Source organism: Corapipo altera, unplaced genomic scaffold (assembly GCF_003945725.1).
Source record: "Corapipo altera isolate COAL_440 unplaced genomic scaffold, ASM394572v1 79, whole genome shotgun sequence".
In the NCBI taxonomy this organism is placed as follows: Eukaryota; Metazoa; Chordata; class Aves; order Passeriformes; family Pipridae; genus Corapipo; species Corapipo altera.
Window position 1 is genome coordinate 1,273,806 of NW_020884927.1, and position 15,428 is coordinate 1,289,233.

Consider the following 15,428-nt stretch of genomic DNA (forward strand, 5'->3'; position numbering starts at 1 on the left):
CCATCCCCTCTGCCCTACCCTCCATCCCCTCTGCCCTACCCTCCATCAGCTCCCCAGACCCCCCCTGCGGCCCAGCCTCCCTGGAGCGGCAGCCTGGTGGGAAGGCCCAGCCCCCCCACGGTGCCCAGGGCCTCCCCATGATATCCAGGCCTGGCTTAGCAGCATCCCTGGAGACCCTTCAGCTGGGAGAAGCCCAGACTGAGCCCGCCCCAGGCATAGGGGGGTCCTGCTGCCCCCCAGACCCTCCCTGAGCCCTGCTCCTCCCGGCGCCCAGATGGATATGGATGGCAGGGCGCTGGGCACTGATCCCAGCTGGTTTGTTCCCAGCTTTGACCTTGATGCCTGGCCTGGCTGGTGCCCAGCCCCGCCTGGCGACCCGCGCACGCCGCTGCCGTGCCCCTCACCCTGGCGGGGCTCATCCTGCCTCCCGCGGCATCCCGGGGCGCGCGCGGCTGCTCCCTGTTATTGCCGTAATTGATACAGCGCGGTCGCTGCCGGGTGAGTCAGGGCGCCGGCCGGGCGGGCATCCCGTCCCTCCGAGGGGATGCCGTCCCTCCCCGGGGATGCCGTCAGCGCTCCCCAACGGGGCAGGATGTGAGGAATGGGGTGCGTGCCCGGGCCCCGCGGGGAGAACGCCGGCTCTCCTGGCCCCTCTCCAGAACAGGGTTCCCCCAGGGCTCCCCGCTCCGGAGGCTGGACCGTGGACGGTGTGCCCGTGGAGGCAGGGCAGGGAAGCCGCCCCCGTGCTGCTCAGCATCCTCGCTGCCCGTTCCCACGGGTGGATTTTCGTAGGAGTGGGCTGGGCGGGGAGGATGCCAGGGTGACCCGCGGGCACCACGTGCAGATGATTCCAGGAGCGTGCCTGGCTCCGTGCAGCAGGGCTTGTCACCAGCCCTCCTGTGCCACGGGTGCCAGGGCAGTGGGAAGCGGCTCACCTGCCCTGTCACCTGAGACACAGGACAATCCCACCTCCAGCGTGCTCCAGCCTGGGGCAGCACGGGCTCCATCCATGTGCTGGCACTGTGTCCCTCCCTGTCCCGCTCTAAGGAGAGGCTGGGTGTTCTCCAGCTTGTGTCCTTTACACTAAAAAGAAGCCATTTCAGAGCTTTATTCTCCATTTTCCTTCTGGTTTTCAGAGCCAGCTGCTTAAAATGCCTCCATGCCCCCATTTCTCCATCTGTTTTACCCCAGGAACCTGCTGGTCCTCACCGGGGAGGTGGTGGACAGTCACAAAGGGGGAGTGGATGCTTGGAAACCAGGGGGTCTCTGCTGCAGTGCCTTGGCTTGACTACTGGTTTTGGGTTGATCCCTCTCGGTTATGGACCGTGCCCTTGGTCTGGGGTGAGATGAGGTGGAGCCCATGTTCCTTGCTCTCCCTGAGCCATGGTTAGCCATCCCTCCCCTTCTCCCGGTGGCCTCTTCCCGGGAGCTGGGGCAGAGGCTGGACAGGCAGAACCAGCTGGGCAGGCACTGTCAGGCAGAGCTGCCTGAGCTCCCGCACTGGCGAGGGCAGGGCATGCAAAGCCAGGTCCCGCCTCACACAGCTTTCCCTCTTCCTGCTGCCTGAAAAGTAGGGCACCAAACACCAGCATGGACCACGGCTCTGGATGTTTGGGCTTGGAAAGCATTAGTCGGTATCCTGCGAAGGGCGAGCAGTGATTTTTGGGACAGGAGGATCTGTGCCACCGTCACAGTGGGAGATCACTGCTGTCTCCACAGCAGTTGCCAGGAGCAGGGCAATTTTTGGGGCCACAGAGGGGCTGAGCTGAGCTGACCTCATCCTCTGTCCCCTCAGAGTGGAGGCCTGCAGTGATCCTGGCGGCAATCGACTGTGCCGACGAGGACAACCAGCAAGTGTGCTCCGACTTTGGGATAACCGGCTTCCCCACGATGAAGGTGAGGGCCGTGTGTGCCGAGCACTTCCTGGGTTTCACTGTGCTCTGCCATTTGGCCTGTCCTGCTCTTGCTCAATGAGATTGACAGGGCTACTGGACCAAAATACTCCCTTTGGGGTTGTGCAGGCTGGAGCTGTTTTGCCCTTCCCCAAAACATAGCTGTGGCCAGGCTGCAGCCAGCACAGCTGCCGGGTGATGGAGCAACAGGGTGGGGGAAAACCAAAATGCTGCTTCGTGACGAAATGTAGAGGCCGGATCTCTCCTAGGAGGGGAGAGTCTGAATCCTGAGTTGAAAATGCCTGGGAAAGGCTGCTGGAGGGCAGAGAGAGGTTGCAGGGGCAGGTTTTGTAGGAGGGCACAGGGATGCTGCAGGAGGTGGTGTCTCCTGGGATCCTCCTGTGGTGGCTGGCAGGGTGCCATCCCTCCTCCTGGGCCTGTGCCCAGCCCTTTAGCTGTGTCAATACACTGGTTTGCAGCACTTCCCGCTGCAAACAGAGCCTTGCTCCAATACAAGCAGTGAAGCCAAAGCACTCCAGGTGCTAAACCTGGCAGTTAAAACCAGGATTGCCTTGAGATGGAACTGGGTAGGGATAAGGGCTTTATCAGACATACCATCAGTCTCAGCTTACAGGTCAGCTCAAGATGGGGTCAGATTTGGGGCTTTTCCAGGCAGGCTGGCTTGGTCCCAGCCAGGCCACTCACTGCCCTGGGACACTGACAGAAGCATCTCCCAGGGCAGGGAGCTGTGCTGATGTGTCCACGGCAAGAAATCACTTGCTTCACATCCCCTGTCCCTACCAAGCACCTTTTGCAAACAGTCCCTGCTCCCAGCCCAGCCTGCAAAGCAAACACCTGGCTGATGCAACCTGCTGTCACTGCTGTGGCTGTACTGTGGGCACTGGAGCCACTGTGGGAGGCCAGGAGGGGGGAAAACCCCCTGTCTCCTGCTTTGTCAGAGCTCTGGAGCAGAGAGACAGTGGTTTCCAGGACTGGGAAGGTTCCAGCTGCCTCCGTGGGACCCCTGGAGACACCTGCTCCACTGCCTGCCAGTGCTCAGCCCTTGGCTGGACAGGCTCCCAGCCTCCCCTGCAGCCCTCCCCTCTGAGGATGCCCCAAAAGATGGGAACACCCTCTGTGGTGGCTGGTGACAGTTGGTGTGCTGCAGTGTTGTGGGGAAACTGAGGCAGAGCTGGTCTATGGGCAGCCTCCACCTGCTGGGCTGCACTGCCCCCCGTCCCATCCAAACACTCACTCCAGTTTCCTCCTGTGGTTTTTTTTCCCTTTCAGTTCTTCCGAGCTTTTAGCAAGAAGGCAGAGGATGGGATAAGGATTACCAGTGAGTATTCAGAGCCATGGGGGTTTTTACCCTGGGTGTGAATGTCCCTGCTGCCCTCGCACTTCATGCATTGGGATACTGGGGAGTCCGGTGGGAGCCAGCTCCAAGCTCCCCTTGGCCTCAGCCCATGGGACTGGCTTCCCCGGGACTGACCCCTTGGCATCCTGTCCCCCTCCAGATCCCAGTGCCACGGTCGAGGACCTGCGCCATGCCATCATCACCAACCTTGAGCAGAGCCAGGACTCCTGGCCACCCGCCTGTCCTCCGCTGGAGCCGGCCAGGTAGGGGCACTGGGATGTGGGGGTGGCTCTGGTGGCCTCTGTCCCATGGGGAGCAGGTTTCTTGGGAAATCCTGAACCAAAACCAAGCGTGGAGCAGCCACTGCATCACCCATGTCCCAGGGAGACACAGATAACCTGGCCAGGGTAGAGCCATTTACGTGGCCCAGATGAGATGAGCCATGTTGTTGCATCTCCTAACGAACCTGCTCATCAACCTTAATTAGAGCAAGCAGTTCCTGGGCTCTCAGTTCCTTGGGACATGGCAGTGCCGTGCCATGCTGAGTGAGGCTTCTGCCATTAGGAGTTTTTACTGTCCCAAAAAAGGGTTTCCTTGATTCTGTACAATGTTTTTGAGATCTGAGTTGTCCTTGCCAGACAAGGCAGTTGCTCCACTGTCCTGGGAGGGAGCATTTGGATTTCCCAAAGCAATGGTTGAGCTGGGCTTTTGCTTCAGGTCTCTGGTGCCTCTGTGTCCTAGCCAAAAAGAAACACTAGCCCTGGTTCAGGTTCATTGCTATTTTATCCCCTGGATGAGTGTGCAGCTCCCTCCTGCCCTGCCCTGCCTGTGCTTTGTTTTTCACCTCCTTGGTTGACCCCAGTGGGTTTTCTCAAAGCCTGTGTACCGGAGCAGAAAATTGGGCTGGAAACTTGAGCAGGGAAGAACTGCTGGCTCGGTGGGGCTGAACCTGCACCAGCATTCCCTGCCAGATCTCAGCCCTGCTCCTTCTGAGTGGGAGGGCAGAGCATCCTGCTGATGCTGAGGCACCTGCTGCCGCCCTCCTCTCTCTTGCAGCGCGGAGGAGGTTCGCACTTTCTTCCAGAGGAACAAGGACCAGTACTTGGCGCTGATCTTTGAGAAGAGCAACTCCTTCGTGGGCAGAGAGGTGGGTACAGCTGCCTTTATCCCCCATGTCTCTTGGAGCACATGTCCCTGGTGCCTGATAACTCCTGGGTGCCTTTGGCAGGGAAGTTCTCTCCAGGCAGGCTCCCTGCTCAGCTTGCACGTGGCTTAGCAGGTGCAAAGTTACACAGGGCGTTAAACAGCCCTGCTGCATCCCGGGTGGGGCTGGAGGTCCCTCTGCCCCCCCCATCTGACCCTGGGGCTTGCAGGTGGCCCTGGACATGCTGCAGTATGAGAATGTGGCAGTGAGGAGGGTGCTGAGCAGCGAGGAGGAGCTCGTGGAGAAGTTCGGGGTCACCACCTTCCCCTCTGGATACCTGCTCTTCCGCAACGGCTCGTTCTCCCGCCTGCCTGTGTGAGTGTGGGACACGGCGGGGTGGGTCTGGGGGTGCTGGTGGGGTGCCATGCTTGTGCTCCATCTCTCTGTGCTCCTTTGTAATTGTTGGAAAGTTCATTAGGAAGGAAGGAGACAGTGGCTGGGTTGGGGAGGCTGGCAGAGGGTTGCTGGTGGGCACTGAACAGAACTGCCAGCCCTGCCTGGAGCTAGCAGAAGGGAAAATGGCTTGTGACTGAGCCATCCCCACACCACATCTATGTGGAGGTGGCGTGGCATGCCTGCCTGGGGCTCAGCTCTGCTGCAGGTTGTGTGTCAGGATACCCACTGCCAGGGCAAGTGGAGAGTACAGACCACCCCTGGCTACGCCTTCGTCTCCTTTGCTTCCTGCTTGGGGCCAGGGGCTGTTTGGGAGGGAAGAGGGACGTGCTCACAGCCTCTCCTTCCTTGCAGGCACATCGAGGCACGTTCCTTCTACACCTACTACCTGCGCACGCTCGCGGGCATCACCCGCGGCTCCTACAAGCTGAACACAACCAGCAGCACCTCCAACGAGACCGACGCGGCCCCGCTGATCCGCGCCGACCGGTCAGACCCCCCGGCACCATCCCGGGGAACCTGGGGCTGGGGGGAGGAGGAGGAAGAGGTGCCTTGGCCACGGGTGGGCAAAGGGCTGGGACCGTGCCTTCCCCTGGGAGAACCCCGAGTCGCGGCTGGGTGTCTGGGGGTGCGGGTTAAGGGACTGATGGGCCCTGTTGTTGCGCTGCCCTCCCCAGCTCCAAGTTGTACATGGCCGACCTGGAGTCCGCGCTGCACTACTCGCTGCGGGTGGAGGCCGCGCGAGCCTCGGCGCTGTCGGGAGCACAGCTGGCTGCCTTCAAGTGCTACGTGGCCGCCCTGGTGAAGGTGAGAAGCTTTTGGTGTTGGGAGAGGAGCTGTTTGCGAAATGCAGGCGCAGGGGACAGGCCACCACGTCCTGGTGCTCGCGGGTAGCGAAGCGTGGCGGCCTTGGGTGTGAGCCCTGTGTCCTGGTGCTCAGCATATCTCACGGCTGCTGTCAGACAGTCCCCACCCCTGTGGATGTCCAGTTTCAGCCCAGAGTCCCAATAAGAGCCAATAGAGGGTGCTGGAGTGTTTCAGACAAGATGTGGGTTGTCTGCTTTGGTGGGCAGAGCACGATTGGCACTCGCAGGAGGTGTCGAGGCAGCAAGTCTTTTCAGAAGTGAGGCTGTTGCCTGCTGGGTTGTCAGAGATGGTCGGAGGGGTTTGTCTCTCTGATCTCCATGCTCAGCTCCAGGAGCTGATCTCCGCAGGCTCCTTTGATAACAGTCCAGGAAAGGGACTCCTGCTCTGAGTCAGGCTCCGGAAGAGCCTAATTTAAGGTCTCCTTTATTCTTCTCTGTTGGGCTTGGTGAAGCTGAAGTGAGTGGGAGCTTTGAGCCAGCACAGGCAGGGCAGTTTAATTTCTTGCTGTGACTGAGTGCTGCATTTGGCTGAGGTTTTGCCACTAAGTCTGCAGGAGCCCTGTCCCCAACCCCATCCCTGTCACAGCCTGGGCTCCTTGGCAGACCTTCAGCCAGCCATGCCCACTTTCTTTGCTCCCTCCTTTGTCACACAGGGTCTCATGCTCAGTTTGGACCTTGCACATGTGCAAGACACCCCCTGTTCCCACCCCTGTCTGCTCTTCCCCAGGAAAGAGCTCCAAACATGAGCCACTGGTGCAACAAGTCTTCAGTCCTCAGCTCAGAACTTCATGTGGCTCCTCCTCTCCTTGCCCTCAGCCATCATCCTTGCTCTTTCTCCCTTTAATGAGAACCACAGAGTTAGGGAAACAAACCTCCATCACACCAGCTCCCTGACTGGGCTGGTGGGGAGCAGCAGTGGTTTTATTTGATCCACTATTAATCCTTCCTGCAAACTTTCCCCTCCATGAGCTGTAGTGGTGGGTGGTGGGTGCCGGTGCTTCCCCGAAGATGCTGAGCCAGCACTGCCATTCCTGCAGTCCTCCACAGGACGGAGCAGCATCCCCAGGATTGCTGCCAACCCAGGCTCAGCCTCTGGGAGCTCAGCCAGCAGGTCCAAGCCTTAACTGTTGCGATCCCAAGAGATATTTAAAGGCAAGGAGAGAGGTAAAAATCCTGAAGTGGAAAGAAGCCTGGAAAGCGGGGAATTGCATGGCAAAGCCTCCTCCTGTCCCAGGAGCCGGGGTGACAGTGCATTTTGCAGCAGAACTATCAGGTCACAGATGAAGTCTGTGAATTTGGGTCTTCCGCTGTGATTCTCCACAGGCCCAGAAATAACAGGTCAGATTCAGCAAAACGCTCCTTTCTTTCGCTTCCCCATCACTTTTTCTGTGTATTCCTGGTCTCATCCTCGGTCTGTCTGTCTGTCCATCCATCAGTGGCACGGGCTGGCCCCACTCCCTGGAGTGGTTTTAAAGTGCAGCTGCTAATCGGCTTTGCCAGACTTATGGTCAGAGTGGCTTTTTGCCTCCCTCAGTTGGGGCTGAGGTTTGGAGCCTGAACATGCACACAGGGGACTTGCCAGCTGTGGGGGGACAAGGCAACAGCGCCCAGCCCCTTGGACACAGGCACCAAAACCTTGCCAGGATGCTGCTGCCCTCCTGCACAGAGGATGCTGGTGCTGCCCAGTGCCTGTCCTGGTGAGCCAGCGGTGCCTGCAGGCTGCCCTGCTGCTCCCAGCATGGAGTCTGTGTTTCCTCAGCCCTCTCCCCTCTCTGCAGTACTTCCCCGGGCGCCCCTGCGTGCAGACCTACCTGCAGACCCTGGATGGCTGGCTGAGGAACTGGACGGAGCCCGAGCTGCCCCGCGATGTTTTGAAGGAGGCCATGAAGAATAACAAAGATGTAAGATGCCCAAGGGGACCCTGGCCCCTGCTCTCATTACCCCTGCCCCTGGTCCCCCAGCTGGCAATACCTGTCTGTCTGTCCACCAGGCCTCCAGCCCCGCCGTGCTCCCCACCAACGTGACCTGGGTGGGCTGCCAGGGCAGCGAACGCCACTTCCGTGGCTACCCCTGTGGGCTCTGGACCATATTCCACTTGCTGACCGTCCAGGCTGCCAAGAACGGCCCTGACAAAGGTATCGGCATCCCTGGGGGAACTGGACTCAGACAGGGTGTGTCTGGGTGGGCTGTGGCATGGGCAGGGGGGCTGTGTGCAGGCTTGTTTCCCCCTTTCTTCATCTCATCCAGAGGCAGGTTTGCAGGGGGCACAAAAGACGCAGAGTCACAGTGCGGGGTTGCCACCTCAACTGTGGGACTGCAGTGGTGGCACTGTGGGGTTTGGGCTCACCCTCCCTTTTCCCCCCCCTCCATCCTCTGCCTCCCCCCAGAGCTGCCACTGGAGGTGCTGAGCACCATGCGCTGCTACGTCCGGAACTTCTTCGGCTGCCAGGAGTGCGCCGAGCACTTCGAGGCCATGGCGGCCAAGTCCATGGACCGGGTGTCGAGCCGGGAGGAGGCCGTGCTCTGGCTCTGGTCCCACCACAACGAGGTCAACGCTCGTCTGGCGGGTAAGGGGGGCTGCCAGGAGGGGAGTCAGAGCAGCTTCCCCAGGGAAAAGGGGAGGTGAGGGGGAGGAACATCCCTGCTCCTGGATGGATCTGGCAAATGGCTGCAGGGGGCAGCGGTGGGAACATCCCATTGTCCCCCATCACAGGGGACAGCAGCTGGTCACCCAGCTTCAGACCGCCCTGGAGATGCAGTTGGGTCTTACATGCTCCCTGCAGGGAGCTCCCCAAAGCTGCCACATGCCCTTGGAGAACCCCTCCTCCCAAGATGGCTCCTCCAAATGTCCCCATCCCCAGCTGCTGGACTCTCCAGCGTGTTTATACTGGTACAGGGGGAGGGTGTCACATGTCCCCTCTAACCCCCTCACTGGCTCTGGTCCCTGCAGGAGGTGACACAGAGGACCCCAAGTTCCCCAAGCTGCAGTGGCCTCCGCCGGACATGTGTCCCCAGTGCCACAAGGAGGAGCGGGGGGTACATGCCTGGGAGGAGCCGGCCGTGGTCACCTTCCTCAAGGCACACTTCTCCCCGGCCAACATCTACATGGACTATGCCGAGCCCGACCCCGTCCCCAGGGCCAGGGAGGGGACTGGCGCCAGGCTGGGCACCGAGGGCCCGCGGGTGGAGAGGGGGAGAGAAGAGGCAGAGGAGGACAAGGAGACGGAGGGCGAGGCGAGGGTTGCGGGGCGGCCGGCCCTGACGGAGCCGCGGCGCCCCAGCATCGTGCGGCTGATCCCCAAGATGGGCGACGACATCGTGGACCTGGACTCCTTCAGCGACCAGCACTTCAAGACCCAGGCCCTGCGGGCCGCGTCCGGCCGGCGCCGCAGGATCAGCAAGCGGGACACCATCGCCCTGCCCCAGGACGAGGGCAGGGAGCGCCGGCGGGCGCCCAGCATCGTGCTCCGGGAGGAGGAGGATGTCGGGGAGGGCCTGCGGAGGAGCCCCTGGCTCCGGGTGCTTGGATTGGGCTTCTCCCGCCTGGACATCAGCCTCTGCATCGCCCTCTACTTCCTCTCCTCCATGTGCCTCCTGGCCATGTACACCTTCTTCCGCCTCCGCACCCGTGCCCGGAAAGGCCGCCCTGGCTTCCCCATGGCCTGAGAGGGGTTTGGGGGGCTGGGGGCTGTCCGTAGGGAGGGTGGGCTGAGTCAGAGCGCCGCTGGGCCAGCGTTTTGTCCCCCAGCAGGAAGGGGTTTGGCGCACCCCCCTTGGGAGCTGCCCCAGTCATGGCAGTCACCTCACCCGTGGTAGGGGGCGGAGGGTGTAGGGCTGTTTTTGGGGGAAGGTGTTGGAGCATCCCCCTCTCAGGTCATAGTGCCATGGTTTTGGGCATGCAGGAGCTGGGACACCAACAGTGGTTTGTGTTTTGGCACCCAGCTGCCCTTGGAAGCTCCCAGACGTGGGGCTGGTTTCAAACTGGGAAGCCCAGTCCTGTGCTGAGGAGCAGCCCTTCGGGGTGTAACCACTAGTGGGGCCAGGAGGGTGGGGGTTTAACCCCCTAAAAGCGGGGGCTGATGAGTGGGGGCGGCAGTCATGGGTTCAGCTGCATTTTGTGTCCCCTTCTGAGACAGAGCCCGGACCCCCCCACCTTTCCTCGCCGCCTCCCTGCGCTGTTGCTCGTTCTCTGCTTGTCTTAGTGGAATAAATTATTTTTGCCGACGCCTGTCCTGCTGTGTTGCCTGGTCCCTGCCGTGTGGGCACACTGGGGTGCCATCTTCCCTTCCTGCCATCCCCTCTCCAGCCTCCCCATCGCCCAGAGAAGAGCACTTGGTTTAAAAATCCTTTAAATATTTTTAATTATGATTGTACATTTTCTCCTGCTTTTTGCTTTGAGATGCACCTGTAGCTGTTCCCCCTCCCCTCCTCCTCCCCCCTCATACAGCTGATGTGTCCCTGTCCCTGGTGTGGCTCATGATTTCTCCACAGGCAGAGTGAGGGGAAAAGAATCTGTGGGGACCAGGAAGCTGCTGGAAAAAAGTTGGCACAAGTGTGGAGCTGCAGTTCAGTGCTGGCCATGCCTGTGGTCCAAAGCAGGGAGACACACGGCGGTATCCCTGGGGAGCAGGATCTCTGTGGGCGTGGGCCCCCTGTGCCTGTCCCCGATTCTCTCTGCCCTTTTATCCTTGTTAGGAATCATTAAGGAAAATGGTTGTTTTCCAGAGCCAGGGCTGGGGCCATCTGCTCTCCCGGCGCTGCCTAAATCCCCCTGTAACAAATTCATTTGGATTATGCTGCCCTCCCCTAATCCTGGCCCATCCCCCCGCGTGGGGGATTTAAAAGGATTAGAGCCCGGCCGATAATAAACTTTATTAAGGGGGAGGGGGGGTGTCAATCCGATTTGGAGCCTTTTTCTTGATATCTTCACTTTGCCCAGGTGGGAGGCGAGGGCTGGCAGGAAGGGGAGGGGAGCGGCTGGCTCGGCTCCTGCCCAGGCACGGGAGCTCTGCCTCCTCCATCCTTTCCTTCCTCCCTGCCCTTGAGATGAATTCCCTTGTTCGGTCTTTCCTTCTTTAACGCCTGTGCGTGGTCACACCTCCGGGGGCTGTGGTGCTGGCACCCCGGTCCCGCCACTGCTGGCCCACTTGGCCTTGGCCATGTCCCTTTGCCGGGTACTCAGTGGCCTCATCCCAGCGTGGAAGGGGGGCTGTGTCCCTCCAGCCCTGCCCACCACCGGGTGATGGATGGGGAAGGTCTCATCGCTGCTGCCTCCTTCTCCTTGATTTCCCTGAGGGGTTCACCCCCAACATCAATAACCTCCCTTGCACCCCCTCCCCGCCAGCTGCTCCCCCGTGGGGGACGGAGGGATTGCGATGTGGGGCTGCCCGCGGTTACCTCAGCCCCAAAATATCTCCGCGGGAGTGCCAGGGGTGGGCAGGGGGACGCTGTAGGTGGGTGCACGGGGGGCTGCGGCAGGAGGGTGTGGGGGATTAGGGCTGGGGAGGTGGGCGCTGCCGGAAGGGGGTTAGCGGGATGCCCAGATTAGCACCCCCGACAGGCCCGCGGCGTAAAGCTCCGTGCACGCAGGAAAAAGAGAGTCTAGTAAATAGACTTTCCGTAATCCTGTTTGGTGCAGTCCCAATCCTCCCGGCCCCGGCTCTCCGGGCTGTGGCACCGGAGCGTCCCCCTCCAACACCTGGGGAACCCCAATTCAGGGCGCAAAGGGGCCAGTGCAGGCAGGAGGCTGCGGCAGAGCTCGGTGGCCCCCACACTGTGTCCCCCCCTCAGGATGGGGACTTGGGGACAGGCCCCCACCCCAGCCCTGGCACAGGGGGAGCATCAAACTGTGCCGTGGCCACACTCACAGGTGGGACAGGCTGTCCTGGGGGATCCCCACACCAAGCCCCGCGAGGTGCCCTCCCCGATGGAGTTACCCCTTCCCGGCACTGCCTCGAGCCGGGGGGTCCCTGGGGCTAATTACTCAAATGGCCTCAGGCTGGCGTGAGGCGGCCGCTGTTCCCTAATACAATTTACCCTCAAGTGCAATTTAATTTTCCACGAGGCCGGTGGCCGCCCCCCACACACACCCAGCCACCCTCCCACCCCTTCGGCGCTCGCTCCTTCGAGCCTTGCCCCTCTTCCCTTTCCCTCTTCGGCGCAGGCAAGAGCCTTTCTCCGCCGGCATCCCTTCTCCACCCGCGCTCCGGCCGTAAAATCACCGGGGGTTCGCTGAGCGCCAATTAATTTTCAATTACAATTAGTGACGCCCCGTGCCTGCGAGGGGAGAGGCTTTCTTCGGCTGCTGGTGAGTACCCGGGTCTCAATATGCCTGTCCTCGCTCCAGGCCACCCCTGGCAATAGAGATGTATGTGGGAGGGGGTAATTACTGGGATAAATCAGAAGTTGGGAGTGGTGGGGGTTATGGTGCTGCGGCCGGCGCTGCCCAGAGGGGAGGTGGCCCCATGCCTAAGGGTGGCTGTGGCAGCTTTGTTGCTGTAAGGATGTCTCCCCTCTTGGGCTGGGAGAGCTGGTTTTGTCACATAAGGGGACTCTGGGGGGCTGGGCTGAGACCTGGCAAACTCACTGCACGGGTGGCACAAAGCCTGGCTGTTGGCTCAGCTCCCCAGCACCTCCAAACCTACTCGGAGTTTGCTGACGAGGGACCCAGCTGTGCTTGCACCGCCCAGCCTGGGTCAGGAGTGGGTTTTCCTTACACCCCCCGCCCCCAATTCTGCCGCGAAACTCCCCTGTTGCATCAGGGAACAATGCACCGATGTCCCCCTCGGTGACGCGCTGCCCAAACCAGCCCCAATTCCAACGTGCCCAGTGCTGAGGCGCAAAAGGGGAGGCTGGGTCCGTGTGTCGGCACAGCTCTGGGGTTTACCTGCATTTTACTAATGATTAAGCCCGGTAGGGAAGGCGCAGGAGCACCGTCCCTGCTCCTCTGTGGGTTTTCCATCACTGCCTCACACTGCTTGTGTCTTCATCCAGCTGCAGGGCCAGAGGGGTTTGGGCAATGCCAAGGTGGAAGTGGGGCAACTGAACGGGGCCAGACCCCCCCAGACTGCCTCACAAATGCAACCTGATGAAAATTATGACATTCAACCGTTCTGCACCGCCCCTTGGCTCTGTTTTAGCTCTGGGAGGAGGAGAAAGCCTGAAGGGGGGCCTTTCATACCCGTCACCTGTAACCTCCCTGCTTGGGCAGCACCAGGAAGGACCCAGCAGCATTTTGGGTGGCACTGAGGGGGTTTGCTGGTCAAGAAGCTCGTGCCCATCTCCACAATCCCCTCCTCCTCATGTGCTGAGATAACTGTGTGCTGGGGAAAGCAAACCCAAAAGAGACCAAAAAAGCCCAGAAGTGACCTAGAAAACACCCAAAGAGACCAAAAAAACACCCCCACCAACATGAAGAACAGATGGACAGCAGGAAGGACGGAGGGGAACAAAGCAGTACTACAAGGAGAGGAGGGGATGAAGGCTCTGCTGGGAAGATGTGGTGAGCCGTGAGCAAGCAGAGGGGAAGATGCTGGTGGGGTATTTTTTTAGTGGTGGGAGCCCCCCCTGCAGCACGATGCTCCCCCCAGGTGAGGACTCGGCGCTGTGCGACTCCCTGTGCCCACTCATCGCTGCCATGAGTGATCCCGAGCGGGGCAGAGGGGGCTGGATCAATCTGGCAAGGCAGAAAAATGAATGAAAATTGAATTCCCCGAGGAGAAGGGGGTGGGGGGAGCTGTTATCCCGGCTGAGAGATAAATCAGAGCGTGCCGGAGAGCTGGGGGACTGAGATGACTCCCAGCAGCGGTGGAATAATTAGGGAAATAGGTTGGAAATGCAAAGCAGCGGGACAGGGAGGCGATGGGGCAATGTCCGTCTGTCCGTCTGTCCGCACATCCGGCTAAACTTCTCCCGTAAATCTGCCCTAGGGACCCGCCTTTCTGCCTGCTGAGAGCCACACTCCGGCTGGCTGGGGACTGGGGGGGACGGTGACCCCTGTCCCGAGGGGCTGCGGAGCGCAGGTGGCCGGGGGCGGCGGGGGCTGCTTGTGCTTAATGCACTTAAGAGCCGGAGCTTGGTTTAGGGGAGAAGGGGAGGGAAGCGGATGGGTGAGGATGAGGTTCATCTCCCCCGCCGTGCGAAGTCGATTTTGGGGCTCTGTGGAGTGCGGGGTGAGCCATCTCCTGCAATGAGTGTGCGCCAGTCTCTGCCCGGAGGCGTGAGATGAGCCTGACAGGGTATTGCTTGTAAAAATGAAGATTTGGGGGTCAAAACTCAGCAGCTCATAGAAAAACTTAATTTTTTTTCTTAAGGAACCCTCAGGCTTAATACATTTTTTTGGTTCTATTACTTTTATTTTTAACCAATTTTTCCCGAGCTGCTGGCTTGTCCCACATGCAATATTTCCTGACGGGGTGGTTCAGGTTTTTTTCAGGTGGGAAAAGCCTTTTCCTAATTCGCATTTCAAAGTGGAAATGAAGGCATGGAAAGGGCACATGTGCTGAGGGTGGCTGGGTGAGTATCCTCCCGCACCCCTCCCAGCACTGCCACGTGTATCACCTCGGGGGTTCCGCCCTGCCCAGCGCTCTAAGCACCCCTCGGCCAGGCAGAGCAGAGTGTCCCAGCACATCGGGGCTGTTTGGCACCGTTGTCCCCGAGCCGGTGACACAATGAGCACCAGGAAAGGTGATGCTCGAGGCACCCACTCTCTGACTTAACTTCATCTGCATTTCACTGAACTTCCTTGCTCAGCCCTTTGCCACCAGGCACCGCCACACTGCTGTCCCTCTGGTGGCACAGGGTTTTCCTTGGGCAAAGTCCCGTGGGGGTCCTCCTGGGAGCCATAGCCACGCCGATCCCTTTGCCCCGTGGCTTTGGCATCACCACCCTTGTGCCACCACTGCCAGCTGGGCTGTCAGACTGGGCATGCTGTGGAGTTGGGCTGGCTCTTTCCATGCCCACGTGTGTCCCTGAGGGAGCCACGATTGGGAAGGGCTCCGGGTGAGTGTTACAGTGCTTCTGTGGAAGCAGAGCTTGCCGTGGGAGTTACCAGCCACCGGACAATAACTGATATTAGGAGGTACCAGTCACCGGGCAGTAACCGGTGTTGGCGTGATAGCAACGGGATGGCGCTGTGCCAGTGTCTGCTGGAGCAAGGAAAGGTGCCCCCCTGCCTACGCCCCCATTGCCAGCAGCAGGAGGGACGGGGCTGGAGCTGTATGCCCCAAGTGGGGACTTGCCAACACCTTCCATGGAGTGTGAGAAGAGCCCGGACAGCAGAGATCACGGCCTTTGGCTCTTCACTCTCCCAGCAGAGGCTCGGCCGGACAGAGCTCCCTGGCACCGGACAGGACCATGTCGCGACAGCGCTGTGTCGCGACAGCCGCTGGAGGCCGGCCCGGCCCCGGGGCACCTCGAGACCCCGCCCCTTCCCCGCAGGCCCCGCCCCCGTGTAGAAGCCCCGCCTCCTCGTCACCAAGCCCCGCCCCCTCCTGCGCGGAGCGGGCGCTGATTGGCCGCGGGCGGCCCGCCCCGCCCCCGCCCCCCTGCGGGCGGTGACGTCACGCGCGCTCCCCGCAGGGGAATGAATGGGAGGCGGCACCGGCACCGGGACACGGCACCGGGACACCGGGACACGGCACCGGGACACGCCACCTCCCGCCGCCGGGCTCCGCCGGCCCGGCCCGCCGCTCTCCCGCCCCTCTTCGCTCCCCTCC

The 15,428-nt window shown here is 60.8% G+C and overlaps 1 protein-coding gene across 1 annotated transcript in view; it reads left to right on the forward strand.

The window, feature by feature from the left end:
* Window positions 1-9,937, forward strand: part of QSOX1 (quiescin sulfhydryl oxidase 1) — a 10,725-nt gene extending 788 nt beyond the window's left edge. The window contains exons 2-12 of the mRNA XM_027658562.1: window positions 1,796-1,896; window positions 3,183-3,231; window positions 3,410-3,512; window positions 4,306-4,396; window positions 4,623-4,768; window positions 5,201-5,335; window positions 5,524-5,653; window positions 7,491-7,613; window positions 7,703-7,847; window positions 8,100-8,279; window positions 8,663-9,937. Coding sequence (XP_027514363.1) covers window positions 1,796-1,896; window positions 3,183-3,231; window positions 3,410-3,512; window positions 4,306-4,396; window positions 4,623-4,768; window positions 5,201-5,335; window positions 5,524-5,653; window positions 7,491-7,613; window positions 7,703-7,847; window positions 8,100-8,279; window positions 8,663-9,378 — 1,919 coding nt within the window. The 3' untranslated portion in view covers window positions 9,379-9,937. The remainder of the gene's footprint in view (window positions 1-1,795; window positions 1,897-3,182; window positions 3,232-3,409; window positions 3,513-4,305; window positions 4,397-4,622; window positions 4,769-5,200; window positions 5,336-5,523; window positions 5,654-7,490; window positions 7,614-7,702; window positions 7,848-8,099; window positions 8,280-8,662) is intronic.
* Window positions 9,938-15,428: the final 5,491 nt, after the last annotated feature.